Genomic DNA, 16,105 nt, shown 5'->3' with positions numbered 1-16,105 from the left:
CTACATATTTTTTTTTAAATATGAGTATAGTTTAGCCATCCATCCATCCTTCCATCCATATGTATTGTTATTCTCAAAACAGGATCACTCAAAAATGAAAAAGAAAAACTCAAATTTATAATACCTTTATTTGTCTGATACTCCCCCAAACTCAAGCCAAAAAAAATATTTTTTTGTGTACTGCATTATTGACAATGGGATTGTTCTCCCAAATTTGAAAAATTATTTTCCACACCAGTATGACTTTCTTTCGTGAAATACAAAAAGAGACGGTTAGGGACTGAAGCTAGAATTCTGCCAAACGTTTAATTTTGTGATCCATGTCATATGAGTTTGGCACAACATGAGGGGTTTAGTATATCATTCAGAATTTTCACTGTAGGGTGAACTATCGCTCTACTTTGTTTTATATTGTGTCACCATGGCAACAAACTCACATTTGGTTGAGTAGTTTGGTTAAAATGTTCCCTGAAATTTTAGCTCTATCTGAAGACAGAATGAGCGCAGCACCACTTCAAACCTTTTTTATCTTTTCAAGCTAATGAGATATGATAAAAACAACAGATAAACAGCAGTCCCACTGTCATACACACACTAGCACAAATTCTCGCAATGATCTTTGATTTGTGGGACTGATAGTGTGTGTGGTTTCCTTAAAACGACTGTAAATCCTCAGTAATGTAATTAAGCACGGTGGCAGATTTATACATGAAGCAGGACAGAACCTGATCCTCATCCATTCTCTCTACACTCTGAAAACCCCTTTGTTTGCCTCTCATGTCCACTGGTTTGGGCCTGTGTTTGTGTGCTTTTCTAAATTTCCTATTATAAATGAAAGCTTCACCTGACTGATTTAGTATAATCATTAACTGAAGCATTGCGCTCACACTCAAACTTTTCATTCCAGAGAGCAAGACAGAATTAGCTGCACTGAGAAAAGTCAGAAACAGAGAGAGAGTACAGACAGAGAGAAACGGGAAAGGGGACACTTTTTTTAGGGACAAGAGCATGTTCTGTCCCAATAAACACAATATATTGGAGCTTGAGGTAAAATAAGTTTGGTTAAAGAAATAGCACTATGTTGATGACTGAAGAAGGAGGTAGACAACACTTTTACTCCTGGAAACCCCAATCCGTCCGAGCACGGCTTGGTGGCCCTCATCACCCAGGGCGATATGTCAGCGCCAAGCCCTGGCAATTCGTTTCCAGACCTCAGCACTGGAGAAATATGGTGAGTCTCCACCACACCAGGATTCATCCAAAGCCCTTTAGCATGGATAAAATTAAGCTTGGCCAGTGAGTGTATCTCTGATCTCTGCTTTAGAAATGAAAAGGCAATTCAAATCAACCTCATGTTGAGAGGATGAGACAACAGGGACAAGACAGCATGCCTAAAATTGGAGCATCTGCCAAGGTTTGTGTAATGAATGTTAAGCAGGTTAGCTGCTGAGCCAGAGGTCAGTGGGACCACTCTGGGCAAGCAGGGCAAACCTTGGCTTTATGCCCCCCCAAAGAGCCTCTAAAATTGGGCAAGGTGCTAACTCCTGCTCTTGCTATTGTAGCAGCACCACTAACCATATTGATCTTTGATGCTAGCAGATTAGGTCATAAAGAGGGCTCTGTCCTGGCTGTGGGGGTCCGCCTCTGATTCTCTCCTCTCCTTTCGGGGTCACAGAATCTGTGGAGCTCTCCTGACCCTCCGAGTCAACACACACACACACACCATTGGCTCTGCAAATCTGGCGAGGATGGGCACTATTAAACTAGATTGGTTGGATGGTTACATTCATAGCTCATCATAGCTGACCCAGTGAGCGGCAGTGGGTTGTTGGTTTTGTGCGTGTGTTTTACACTGGTTTCCTCCATGCTGGGGATCAAGGCCTGCCCCTTTTGTAGGCTATTAATAGGGTTGCAGTTTGGAAACCTCATTGTTTTGGGGAAAAAGGATTTCCTCATGTGTTCTCCATCCCTTTGTGGTTTGATTGATGTTCTGTGTTGTAAGGTTGTGTGTGGATGTTGTTAGGGTGTGCGTTTGTTGTGTATCAGCTTGGTAATTCTCTTGTTGTTGACTCAGCCATGGATGTCTGTGTAACGTGGTTTGTCAGAGAATGCCATGTATGCTTGGTTAGTGATTTTATTATATTATATTATAGCCAACTGAGATTGAAAAGTCCTGTCTATTGAAAATCAGTAAGCAGTCTGGAAAGTTTTGGCTTAGAGTACCAGTTCACCTAAAAATTTAAATTTGGTCATAATTTGCTCACCCTTATGTCGTTCCAAACACATAAGACTAATGCTGAACACTAAAAAGAGAACATTGCGGTGCAAGATAGTCTCATGACAATTAGTAATACATCGCAGGAGATGCTGAAATTGTATGACATCATACGACTTGGCCCAGATGCAAAGGTGACTTTTATCCAATCGACAAATAGAATTTCAAATAAATTCAAAACAGGCAGTACATTTTATCATGCCGCTTATACAACCCTTTATGTTAAGATAGGAAACATAATTTGACAAATTAAGTTTTTCATGAAATGTTTATTTATGCAATATAAATTACTATTGTATTTTAATAACCTGCATTATACTTTCTTGTTCTTGTTTCTTGTTCAGAACCCAGATTTTTCTCTTTTTTCCGTGGTACACAACAGTGAACTCTATTAAAATAATGGTTAAGTGGGTTAAATCGTAATGACATTTTTCTTTGTTTCATTCATAGTTCTCTATTGGAGCAAAAGTCATATGTTTTGCCAACTGGATTTCTTACAATTTCGCTAACTCGTACTATTGTTATGACTTTACATGAAACTGGGTTGCCCGGTCTGTCTTTTCAATACAATGGCAATTAATAGTGCCTCACTTTTAAGCTGAAAACAGACCCAAAATAACCATGCCACTCCTACAACATATCCAAGTCTTCTGAACACATGTTAGTTAGAAACAACCTGAAATGTCATTTTTTTTAGAAAAAACGTGATGTGTGTTCAAAATTGCATGAATCTTGTTCACAGTTGCTTGGCGTCCTTGTGAGAACTTGTGTTGTTTAGCATTAAAACAATACTTTTATGATACTTTTGGGTACTTTTTTAAGCTTTAAAGAGAGCCATTATCAACGGATCAACGTATTGAAAAGACGGACATGGAAATTCATGAAAACGTCACATCATCAGGTTTAAAATGAAATTAGGGTGAGTAAATGATGATTGAATTTTCATATTTGGGTGAACTATCCCTTTAAAATATGGACAGATGGCCCACATACCAAGAGAATGAGAGGGAGGAGAAGGCGGCTTTTTGACTATTAGTAGGCTATTTCATGTAATTTGATCTTCCTTTTTTCACCTTCTTGTTATTGACAAACTTCACATTTCCTGTGTCTCTGGACCAGCAGCATATAATTTCCCGTTTGGCTACAGTCTGTGTGATGCAATGGTAAACAGCCTCCCTGACAGGAAGAGCTCACAGAACAGGGGCACTGGTGCGCCCTTGAGACACAGGCAATGGAAAGCCCATCTGCCTGGAATTGGCCTAATCTCATCTGGTGAATTGGATGATGAAATACAGAAAACACCAATCACGCCTGTCCAAATTCATTATGGAACTCAATCAGGAGGGGTTCAGAGAGCAGGGCAGGATAGTGTGGGCTAACTATACCCGGTATTGCCCTGCTCTCTGGGATTACTTATGTTAGCTTGAGAGCTCAGATTTAAATAAGGCCTTCACCCAGTACCCTCTAAAGCAGGGTGTTAAATTACAGCATGAATATGACATCTAATCAAGAATGTTGTTCACCTAAGCTGCCCTCCTGATGTTTAAAAGCAGCCTGTGGTGTTGAGCAGTAGCAGATTGTGATTTTTAATGAGTCTCTTGGTCTCATGAGGTCCTTCTCTGTTCCTTTGCCAATCTGTGAAGACTGAATATTACTGTTGTCTTTCTCAAAACATACACAACAGCATACACCCAAACACACAACCACTCTATCCTTCTGGTCTCTAGTCTCCTTTCCCTAATCTCAACGTTTTCCATAACCAAGGGTCGCACATAAGCATCCAAATCTACTTGGTTTCACATTCAAGGGGTAATGTAGGGGTAATTTAAATTTATCCAACATACCCTACCTCTTCTGCCATACATTCCCTCGCATCTGTATATTTGTATTTATACATACAGAAATATATACAGTACTCAGCATTAATGAGTACACCACATTTGAAAATTACAATTTTTAACTAATTCTCAGTGAACACCAGGACTATCAGTGGAACCAGAACTATTAGTGGAACGATTTTGAAAAGTATGAACATAAAAGGTTGGTCATCAACACCTTTAGGATAAGAAAATAATTCATTTTATTAAAATGAGGTGTTGCAAAAATGAATACACCCTTCAACATATTCCACCAAATCTAATATATTGTATGGCCTCCATGATTTTTTGAAACGGCACCAACTCTTCTAGGCATAGAGTGAACAAGTTGGCAACATACTGCCACGTCTATTTTTCTCCATTCTTGGAGAATGGGCTCTTTCAGAGGCTGGATGCTGGATGAAGAAGGATGCTCATCCTGTCTTTTCAAAACACTGCACAGGTGTTCTATTGGGTTGAGGTCAGGTGATATGCTTGGCTACTGAATCAATTTTACCCTGTTCTTACTCAGAAATGCAGCAGTGGCCTTGGATGAATGCTTTGGATCATTATCATGTTGAAAGAGTTCTCGGCGATCCAGGGCACGGAGAGATGTTAGCACCTTCTCTTTCGGTATTTTGCAGTACATCTCTGAATTCATGATACCACCAATGAAGTGCAATTCCCCGACACATGCAGCACTCATACAACCCCACAGAAGAACACTGCCACCTCCATGTTTTACTGTGGGTAGCATGCATTTTTCATTGTACTCTTCGCCCTTGTGACGTCATACAGTTTGGATGCCACCAGTTCCAAAAAGATTGACTTTGTCTCATCAGATCAAATTATGGAGTCCCAATATTCTACACCTTTGTCACCATGGGCCCTGGCAAATGCTTAACTGGCTTTTTTGTGAATGGGCTTTAACAGTGGCTTCCTTCATGGACGACATCCTTGCATGCCACTCCTCTGCAGCGTATGTCGTATTGTGTCATGTGAAACAGTCACCCCAGTTTGACTTTCTACAGCATTAGCTAACTGTGATGAACTTGCATGGTGATTTTCTTCAACTCTTCTTAGCACAAATTGCTCATCTTGAGGGGTTCGCTTCCTTGGATAGCCTGGACGTCTCAGAGAGCTTGCCACAAGTCCATCCTTTTTGAATTTTTGAATCACTTTCACTGCTGTATTCTGATTTGATTAGCAATGCTTTACTAATATTCTTGCAGCCCTGACCTTTTTTGTGTTTAGAAATTACTTTCTTTCTCAAGTCTTGTCACATTTCTCTTCCTTGTGGCGCCATTATTGTCAGTATTGAATGGGAGGGGATTTAACAGATAAATACAACCCTTAATCGTCAATTATCTGGTAGCCACCTGTGTGATGATTGGTTAGACTCATCTGTTGTTGAATTACCGTTAATTAGCATTTTATCAAGTTTTATTCCTAAAACCTTCATTGGGGTGTACTCATTTGTGCACCATGGTTTTAAATAATTTTGGTTAAAAAAATAGTGTTATTGTGTATTTCTATATATACTTATATTTTCTATTCACTATTTTAATTCTTTATTATTATTATTATCTCTGTCTTGTTGCTGTATTGTTTGTGCAAATTCCTTATATGTGTAAGCATACTTGGCAATAAAGCTCATTCTGATTCTGATTATAGGGAAAGGGCAAGTTTTTGTGCACTAAGTGGCCACAATTTAGCTACGGGATTAAGTCATTGTGCATTGTCCTGCAATCACTTAAGTGAAGAACAGAAATTAGGAGGTGTTTTATCAATAAGAGGCTTAGTCAGGAATATTGTCTGCAATGATGTTCAGAGGCAGTAAGAAGGTCATTTTCAATATTAAAACACCTGTGATAGCCAGCTCTGGTCCTAATAAACTATAAAGTCACATCAGGTCTAATGAGCTGTTTAGATGAGATAGTAAAACCACAACTGATTATGTATGTCCTACAGCTTCTTTAGAACAAGACTCAGCAGTAAAGTGATTCAACCATCGATCATCTGTGCTCTTAAAAGTGAAACTTGAATTATTAATTTGCTAAAAAAAAAAAGATTTGTGTTCATGCACAATTAATTCATGATCATCTTACCTATTATGGATTATAATACTTTTCTGGTAGCTTATTTAATTGGATCTGTGTCCTAGCGGTTAGCAGACATACTTTGACATGATGAGTCAGTGCTCAGGTGGGCAACGTGAGTTTGAACTCATATCACTACATTTCCTGTCACATTTCCTGTCTATCTGTATCTATAGCTGTGTCCCAAATGACACACTATACTGTATACTATACACTCAGTCATGTAGTGTATTAATTTTTAAAGTGCAGTATCGTCCCAAATGGAACACTTAACATATTCTTACTACACGGATGCATTTGCCATTGAACAGCTGACGAAATTGACATGTATGTATTGTGTAGCCACTAGCTTTAGCGCATTAGCCAACCTCAGTTCAACACTTCAACATACATATTCACACAGCGTGGGGTGATGGTAAAGCATTCAGCTCATGTTTGTAAGGTGCTGTCTTCACTGAAGTTACGCTAGTTGCTACATTCTCCATAATTTACATTTGCTTTGTCAGACCAGTATCGCAGCCGGATAAATTTGCCCCTTCAGCTATGTATGATAAACCTCAAGCGCTGAATGCTTGAAGTGTCCAACGTTCCACACAAGTGTGTAGTAGCAATCTGTTTGGCTTGCCTAAAATATTACCACATGAGGCGAAACCCGTTAACCATGGTAAAATCACTGTAACATACAACCTTGAGTGGCTTATTGCTTTTATATAATGCATTATGATACACAATACCAATTTTCAATACTTACATTTATCAATAAGCACATTTACATCAAATCTTACATTGATTATGCTTAATAAGTAGACAACATGTGTGATTATGTAAATCCTTAAACCGTTTATGATGTTACCCCAATATAGGAAAACCTTTTAAGCAAAAACTGATAGACACAAGTAGAATTTTGCCAATTACCCCAATGATGCGTGGCATGTAAACACATTGAACGGCTTTCTTACCAGCTTATCCGTTGTGCACAAGTGTTGTGTGCATGACTGTGTTCATTTTGAAGTAAAAAGCATAGAATAATCTGGGATCCTAATGTTGTAATTGTTTTTTAAATAAGCTGATTTTGATAGTTATTAGCATATTGTTGTTTGCAGTTGGCAAGCAACGTAGCAACAGGCATGCATTTGTCTGCATTTTGGATCCTCTGTGAATGTGGCTCATCAAATCAGAATTTAGACTCTGAACTATCCGTTTATAAGAAAAAGCCTAAACAAAACCTTAAAATGGTTCCAAGCTAATGCTTTTTAAAAACACCACAAGCTGTCAATAGTGGATTTTTCTAAAGCTCCCTCAATGGACAGGTTCAAGCAGTCATTCAATATTCTTCCTTTGGTCCCACTCTGCAGGTCCCACACATCACCCACAGGTGGGCTGGTGGCTTCTGATCCTACAATTCCCTACACTCAGTGTGCGACTACTCTGAAAGAGAAAATCCACCTGGCCACAAGGCATGAGCTGACTCAGAAGCTCTGGCATCTGCCACAGCGAGACTGATGACCTTAGAGGAGAGAGATACGTGACCTCCGTGAAGAGGGATAGGGTAGGGAGGCAGATAGACGTAGAGATGGAGAGATGTCTTTAGTGATGGATGAGTCTCTGCTGGAGCTCTGGGCCGCAGGTCACACAGATGAGAGTGGCCAAGACTAAGTGAAAAGAGAGAGCTGAGAGACAGAGACCCCCACAGGCTGGCTGTATCGCAACTAAAGTCAAATATAGCTGATGAGGGCATGATGAACTCCACAGAATGGCTACTGCAGTGCTTGGTATTCACTATTGAGATGCAGCACAGCTCTCAAGCAAAAACAGAGACAGAGGATCAATTGACGCTCTTAGAAAGAGATCTATGAATCACAGTGTGTTTGTGTTCTTGCTAGTTTCTTGCTAGATCAAGCAAGAAACATTATGAGGTGTGCAATTTTTCAGTTTAAATATTTTCTCTTATCCCAGCTTAATATGTAGAGACAACTCTAAGTAAGCCATTTGTAGGCTGATTCCACCCAAAGTGCAGACACTGTTGCAATATTAAAACGTTACTCTTTAAAGGAATAGTTCACCCAAAAATTGAAATGCTCTCATCTTTTACTCACTCTCATGCCATCTCAGATATGTATGACTTACTGTCTTCTGCAGAACATGAAGATTTATAGAAGAATAGTTCATACAATGCAAGTGAATAGGTGCCAAAAATAAGTCAGCATAAAAGTGATCCATATCACTCCAGTGGTTAAATCCATGTCTTCAGAAGTGATATTATAGGTGTGGGTGAGAAACAGATAAATATTTATGTCCTTTTTTAATATAAATTCTCCTCCCTGCTCAGTCAATCTCCACTTTAACTTTCAAATTTTTTTTGTGTGTTTTTGGTGAATCACATTCTTCATGCATATTGCCACCTATCATAACATATCTGAAGATATGGATTAAAACACTGGAGTCATATAGGTTTCTTATGGGGACGGACTGGCCATCGGGAGAACCGGGACTTTTCTCAGTAAACCGGCCGCGAAACGGGGCCGAATGGGCCGCGATAAGTTGAAATGTGTTGCCGCGTTATACATAACGGCGCTGCAATATGCCGAAGTGGGCAGCGATATGCAGAAAAGGACTGCAACATTTTAGCTTATCGTGGCACGTTTCGCAGCCGACCCACCGGCCCGCTCGGTTCTCCCAATGGCCAGTCCGCCCCTGATCAGCCCCAAAGTGTGTCGGCCTACTGGGAAAATGCCCTGTGTGCTAGATTACCAGACCAGCCCTGCCCACCCCCAACAACTTTTGGGCCAATTTCTATGTAAAATCCCAGGCCGATTTCTATTCCCAGTCCACCCCTGGTTACTTTTATGCTGCCTTTGTGCTTTTTGGAAGGTAAAAATGTTGGCACCCATTCACTTGTATTGTATGGACCTGAAATATTTGTGTTGTGCAGAAGAAAGATTCTCATACACATCTGGGATGGCATGAGGGTGAGTAAATGATGAGAGAATTTAGATTTTTGGGTGAGCCATGCATTCAAGCATCCCATCCAGTTCGTCAAAGCAACTTTGGCTCAACCAACACTGTGAGTTTGGATCTGATTGTTGACCAATGGCAGATAAGGATAATGTTCGAGAAACCTGTTTTAAAGCCGTCAATATTTTTGCGATAACTTTTGGTGCTGCTAGTTGTGCAGAAAATAACCTTTAAAGATCATTTAAAAAAATGTGTCATCATTATGATTGGTGCAGGATGATTTACATACCAAATTGAAGAACAAACTAAGACTAACACACTTAGCAAACTTCACTCATTGCTGACAATTTGAGTCATATCTAAACCTGTTTTGTGTTCCTCAGGCACCGCCATATTACTTTTGCTTTGTGCGTCCAGCAGTACTGTGGAACAGAGGACAGCATCATATGGTGAGCCTTCAATTCCACGTATGTTCTGTAAGAACATCATCACACAACATGTTTTTGCCACCATCTGCACTGTTTTTTATGTGTTGTTCTATGTAAACCTGCGCTTGATGGATGTTCTTGACTGTTGCACTGCGTCTTGCTGTTTTTTTAGCATCTCGCACAAGAGCACTGTGTTTAAGATGCCATGACCATTTTAAAAAACTTACAACACGTCTCAAGACACCTGCATTCTATTCTGTTCCATGCATTGCACTGCATCTACTATTTTAAATGCAAGAATGCATTCTGTCTGAATGGTACCTTTAGCTTTCATTGTGTTGACACAAGTCCTGCAGATGTCTGTCAAACTAATAAAACTTCAACATCAAAGCACAATTTTAATTGATTTTGCATGCAGTACATTCACATAATCTAATATGTCTAATGAACAAATGTGTGTCCAACAAACAAACACCATTTCTTGGAAACACACACATATACTATGCACTGACGACCTGCGCATATCCACCTCACTGTCTCCCTCTTAAAGGCCAGATACTGTGAATGTGCCACAGGCAACAGAGAGGTTACCATGGGGACAGTGAGTTGTGTGGGTTGGCTTCCTGTCTTGGCCTCTGCTTAAACAAACAGAAAAAAGGGGACAAAGATCCACCAGCCTCTTACTGACTAATTTACATCTTTGACTGGCCCCCATACACAAATGTACTAGTATACACAATCAGCCAAGCACATAAGTATGAATAAACACACACACACACACACACACACACACACACACACACACACACACACACACACACACACACACACACACACACACACACTGCAAAAGGACCACCTATGCTGTCCTCATTAGTCGTTTTTTTGTTATCATGTTTCATTATATTAGTGAGGATTACGTTTATTTAATCTCATGAAAACATGTCCTGGTCACATTTCACCCCAAAATCAGAAGAAAAAAGTTAGAAATTATATTTTGCATTAAGATAATGAATCTGTTTTAGGGCCATTAAGACATTAAATGACATTTTCATTACAATAAAGTTTCACCCCAAATTTGTATTACTGTGCTTAATTGTGGCGAAAATGTCACAATGAAAAAAAAAACTTATTGATCCTAAAATAAGGCTTTATTTTTTATTTTATTTTTTGGAACTAAGTACTTATATTTTAATTACTTGCATAAACCTTACTCATAATTAACACTTAATTTAAGATTAACACATTTCAATTTTATAACAGATTTCCAACCTAGGATTGAATTGTGTAATCTTTAACAAAATTAAAGTAATAAAACTTCAAAGACCCCCGCGCACACCCAATGGCACACACTTCCTTGTCTGCTGAATCAACTCTGTCAACACTATCAACAATAAAGCTGCATCACCACATTCAAAAACCCTGAACTTTACAGGGCCATTTCAGTCCAGACATTCTATTGAGAACAAGAGACTATTACCCCACCAATTTGCCTCATAACTTACAGTTTCCATGGACATTGTCACCACAGAGACAGCACAACATCACTGAGGATCAGAGTGCCATCAGTCCCCTGAATACTGTACACCAAAACGATGACACATGCACAGGTGGGCAAACACACTCCTGGGCCTGCCTCGCGCCACAGACAAACACTAATGTTTACACTATGATTTATGGTTTGGTTTGGGTTGGGGTTTTGTTACATTCTGTTTGGTATGAAGTCCTTTCTTGATGACGAGCTCAGCTATAGTCCCAGACAATTTTAGATGTATAAAAGCCAGTGGCCACAGGAAGGCAAGCTGCATTCAAACAACAGTGGCATCTGACCGGGAGACAATGTATGCCTGAACTCTGATTTTGGATAAGTGAAATATATTGTTTGAAGTAGTGGTTGACAGATATGTGTGTTTCAATGGCCGATATTTAGAAAGCAGTGTGGTCATTATAATGCAGATATAGAGTGGTCCCAAAAAGTATTTGGACACATAAGCCACACCATGTAGATGACTGCCCCATCACCCAAAATACAGAGTCTGTGGCAAAATGATACTCAAGTGACAATACATCACACACCAGCCTCTGAACTTTCAACTAAAACTCCTGGATCTCAACACACCCTCAAAAGACATGGGTTATGTCTTCATCCTCTAATTGGCATCACCAGCATGTGGGTGTGTCTTAAAGACCAAGTCTATACAATCTAGAGGGGGTACAATAGAACTGATGTAAAATCTTGAATTGCATGAAGTGCACACTTGCATCTAGATGCAATCTTGACATTTTTTAGAATCCTAACAAATTCTCCCTCCTCCAATTCCAAGTTTAAATCTTTCTCCCATAATCTCTTGAGAGTGGTCGAGGTTCCACCCCAAAATGTTCCCAAGAACTTCCTGTTCAATACAAAACCAGGGAGGGGCTCTTTCAGGTAGAAGTGACCAATGAGCCAAATATTTGAGAAAGAACGCATAATAATAAAAAGAATCTGGGGTAGGCCTAGCCCACTTTTGCCAAACGGCCTATGCAGTTACTGAAATGTAATCTGGGACGCTAACCATTCCAAATGAAAGACTTCGCTATGCTCTCAAATTTCTTGAAATAAGAGAGGGGGAAATCTATAGGGAGTGACTGTAGCAGGTAGTTGAAATTTGGATTTTAATAACATTAACTTTCCAAATCATTGAGAAATGTAATGAAGCACACCTGCCCAAATTGCTAAAAAACCTTTTTATTAAAGGGTCAAAATTAACTATTTTTATTTGCTGGGAATAAAATACCCAAATACTTAAAGCCCTGTTTGGGCCATTTTAAGGCGTCTGGCTGGAAAACTGTTAGTGGACAGTACGCTGTCAGAGCCAAAGCTTCAGATTTAGACCAATTGACTTTGTATCCTGAGCACTTAGAAAAAGAATGAATAATTCTGTAAAGCAGAAGCTTATGCACCACACCTCCCGCCACCAACCCTGGAAAATCATCCTCCTTTTCTTATCGCGGCTGCTAATGGTTCCAGGGCAAGACAGAGCAATAATGGGGAAAGAGGGCAACCCTGCTGGGTGCCCCTATCCAGAGTATAATAATCTGAAATTAATCAGTTTGTTTGTACCGCCACTACAGGGTGTCAATAAAGTAACTTAATCCAACCATTAATCCATAACATCAATCCATTTCCAAAATCTTAAAAAGATTCTACCATATCAAACGCCTTTTCGATGTCAAGTGAGATGGTAGCAACCAGAGTTTGAACATTCGCCACTGAACACATGATATTGAAAATGTTGTGACTCTTCCAAGAAAGCCTTCCTTTGCTCCTCGCCTTGCGTAACACAAGATCTTTATCGGATAATCTCAGAAATATTGCCAGAATTGATCAGGCCTGTATCCCTCAGCCGATCTACGAGCTGAGACCCTGTGAGCTCGCTCGATTTCCAGTTTATGGCTGTTATATCGAGCAGACTCGGGAAGAGCTTGTCCAGGAATTTTACCATATAACTGCCTTTTTCATGCTCAGGAATTCCAACAATTCAGACGTTGTTTCCCCGGCTACAATTCTCAAGGTCTTCCAATTTTTCCAAAACACGTTCCAAGTCAGTCTTGGTCGCTAGCAGTTTAGTAGCTAATTCCCTCTCCGATGACTCCAGGTAATCGATCTGCCTCTCGACATCTGACAATCTTGTAACCAATTCAGAGAATTTCACCTCCATCGCTGTAATCGATTGACGTATTACAGCAAGATCCTTCGGGTCAGCAACAACCTTCGTCAGCATCACAGACATGCTCGCCTGTTGCTGCTGGATTTCTCCCACCTCACCATCAAAACCGAGTCACTGGTCTACGGGCCTATCTGAGGTATCAGCTTGAGCATGTAAGTGTCTTTTAATATCTCCAGAGCCCAAGGATTTTGAATTCTTTGCCATGTTGACTTCATAGAACAGTTATGTAGCAGGGTATATTGAATCTCACTGGTTTATGACATAAAAATAATTAAAAACTAGCAAAGTGCGCAGAGCTCACAGTTTACATGGCCGACCCCCGCATGGCACCACGCGACTTCCCGAAATCCATAAAGTTTTAAGTGAGACTCAATGTCCAAAAGTGTCCAAATGCTTTTTGTGGACACTGTATACCAGGGACACAAATTTAGGGATGTTTGGGGCAAAAATGCTACATAAAATAACGAAAATGCCCCTGAAATTCTAAGTGTGGGATCATAAAAAATGCCCTCATAATTAATTATTTACTTTTTTTTATTTCTAATATAGTTGTAAATGTTCTATTATAGTCCTAGTTATACTATGGCATAAAATATGAAATTATGTTGATCTAATTCAATGGGTAAGAGGTACAACATTTTCAATCTGAGACATAATTTGACATAAATGGATGAGAAAAAAATGCCCCCCATAAAGGTAAAAAGGCCTCTGAAAATCAAACCCAGGGGCAAAATTGCTCCTTAATATAAAAAGTTAATTTCTAACGCTGGAATGCTGAAGACAATTTAGTGATAGCATTTTGCAAACAAGACATACACAAATATACAATTTCTGTAGAACTGTTACACAAGAAAAATAGCACTCGACCAAGTGGACATATTTAACGACTGACATGATAATCTAAATATCGGTTGAAAAGTGAGACAAGTCGAAATACCAGTTTATTTGGAGCTCTCGTTTAATAGAAGTTGGTAAAAAAGACATATGATATGAACAAGTATATGAACTCTGATCAAGGTTGCCTGCTCAGTATTCTATGGGATGTGATGTGCTGTTTTTGACAGGACTGGAAGTTTATGAGAGAAGGTGAAGGAGAAAAAAAGAGCAAGGGAGAGGAGTCGGAAAAAGTAGCCTCATTGTCTGCCAGGCCAGAAAGTAGAAAGTTGCTCAGAATGCTAAGCTGCATCTGAGCCTGGCTTCTGACACGAGCGTCTAATCAGATTTGGTCCTTCCAATCCTAGAGACTCCACAATGCTCCCCACTGTCATGTCTTCCCCTCCTCTCCTCCACTCCTCTCTTCCTCATCCCCCCATCCCACAGCAAAGCTAATTACAGCGCGGGCAGAAACACAAATCTGGCTGATTGAAAAAGTCACTCTTTTTCAGCGGGGTTTAACCTTGTTAGCGCTAAGCCTGGCTTTCTTAGTAGTCAGGCCTTTTTGAGAGGAATCCTCTGTTCCCTGCAGACAGAGGCACAGAGACACACTTCTGTTTGGCCTCTGATCGCCTCGCCTCCCCCGGCAGAGGGTTCACGCAGAGGCAGTGCTATTAAGAGTGTATGTATGGACGGACGTGTGTTTGTGAAGGGGCTGAGGAGTGTATGCTGGCTGCTCCTTGGTGAAGGCCATCTGGGACTCTGGTTTACAGACTCCCAACATTCATGAGAGTAAGCTGGGCGATCTCCGTCACAAGGCTGACCGGCACGAACACAGGAGATTAATGACATTAGTACAGGCAGTGTGTGCTTGTATGTGTGTGTGCCGCAGTGTGTAACAGGAGTGTGGGCTGCCTGACACCAGGGGGTCATGTCATTTCCTGCAGGCCCCTGAAGAGCCCACACACTGGAGGCTCGGGCCCTCAGGCCTGACATAAGGCTACAAACACCATCACAAGGTCAAAGACACTCAGAGTTTAAGGCACAATGCTACTCTCAGAGGACTCTAAACAGCTTCTGCAAGTAAATGCTTCCCTTTCATGAAGGTTAGGTTCAGAGCTGATGCATTTTAGTCTGATAATTAGTTTTGGGGAAGTTGAGGGACATGCGATTGCAACACTGATAGGACCCGAGAAGGAGATACTATAGTCTTAATTAGATTGTTACATTTTCTGAAGATAATTGTGATGCTTCCAACCTGGTCTAATAGAATGGACATTACTCTACACAGTTTTGCAAACTGACTTGCATGCGCCGCTTTCTTCACTAGAGGCACTACAACAACTATGTGGTTTAATCATTGGCACACAAATCACGAGTATAATTGCTGATTTAAATTTTATAAAAATGTATTTTTCACTCTATTGCTGTTACGATCCCTGTGTTCTCTAGTCACGTTCATGTCACGTTTCCATGTGGTCCGTCCCGTGTTTTCTGTTTCACCCTCGCCAGTCACGTTCCATGTCACTCTTCCTTGTTATCCGTCCCTGTTTTCCGTTTCACCGAACACGCTCCCTGTCATGTCTTCCTTGTTGCCCGCCTGTGTTTCACTGTCTCTGTTAGAACTACACTTCCCTTCGTCCTCGCTCCTCATCACAGCTGTCACAGCGTTATTGTCCGCACCTGTTGCCTATTTCACAATCACCTGTCTTCGTTAATCTGTCATTGGGTTTGTGTGCTCATTGGTTCCTTTGTTCTCTGTCTGTGTATTTAAGCCCTGTCTGTTTGTTCTGTTTTTGTCGTTTGTTAATGTTAGTATCACGTTTCCGTGTATCAGTTCCGATGTCTGCTTAAACGCCTTCTGTCCGTGTTCCCTGTCAGTCTGTCTACCCGTTCATGGTTACCCTGT

At 40.4% G+C, this 16,105-nt stretch overlaps 1 protein-coding gene across 5 annotated transcripts in view; it reads left to right on the top strand.

Moving 5' to 3' along the window:
• The first annotated feature begins 930 nt into the window (after positions 1-930).
• LOC127638705 (uncharacterized) overlaps positions 931-16,105 on the top strand; it is a 75,106-nt gene continuing 59,931 nt past the window's right edge. For 4 of the 5 annotated variants that reach the window (XM_052120349.1, XM_052120346.1, XM_052120345.1 and 1 more), the window contains exons 1-2: positions 931-1,231; positions 9,569-9,634. In XM_052120349.1, the coding sequence (XP_051976309.1) occupies positions 1,079-1,231; positions 9,569-9,634 (219 nt within the window). In that variant the 5' untranslated portion in view covers positions 931-1,078. Of the gene's footprint in view, positions 1,232-1,324; positions 1,415-9,568; positions 9,635-16,105 lie in introns of all 5 variants that reach the window. The other variant, XM_052120347.1, reaches the window with a different exon arrangement.

Source organism: Xyrauchen texanus, chromosome 47, assembly GCF_025860055.1.
Source record: "Xyrauchen texanus isolate HMW12.3.18 chromosome 47, RBS_HiC_50CHRs, whole genome shotgun sequence".
Classification (NCBI taxonomy): Eukaryota; Metazoa; Chordata; class Actinopteri; order Cypriniformes; family Catostomidae; genus Xyrauchen; species Xyrauchen texanus.
The sequence above is the reverse complement of the archived record's forward strand: the minus strand, read 5'-3'. Positions and strand labels throughout refer to the sequence as shown.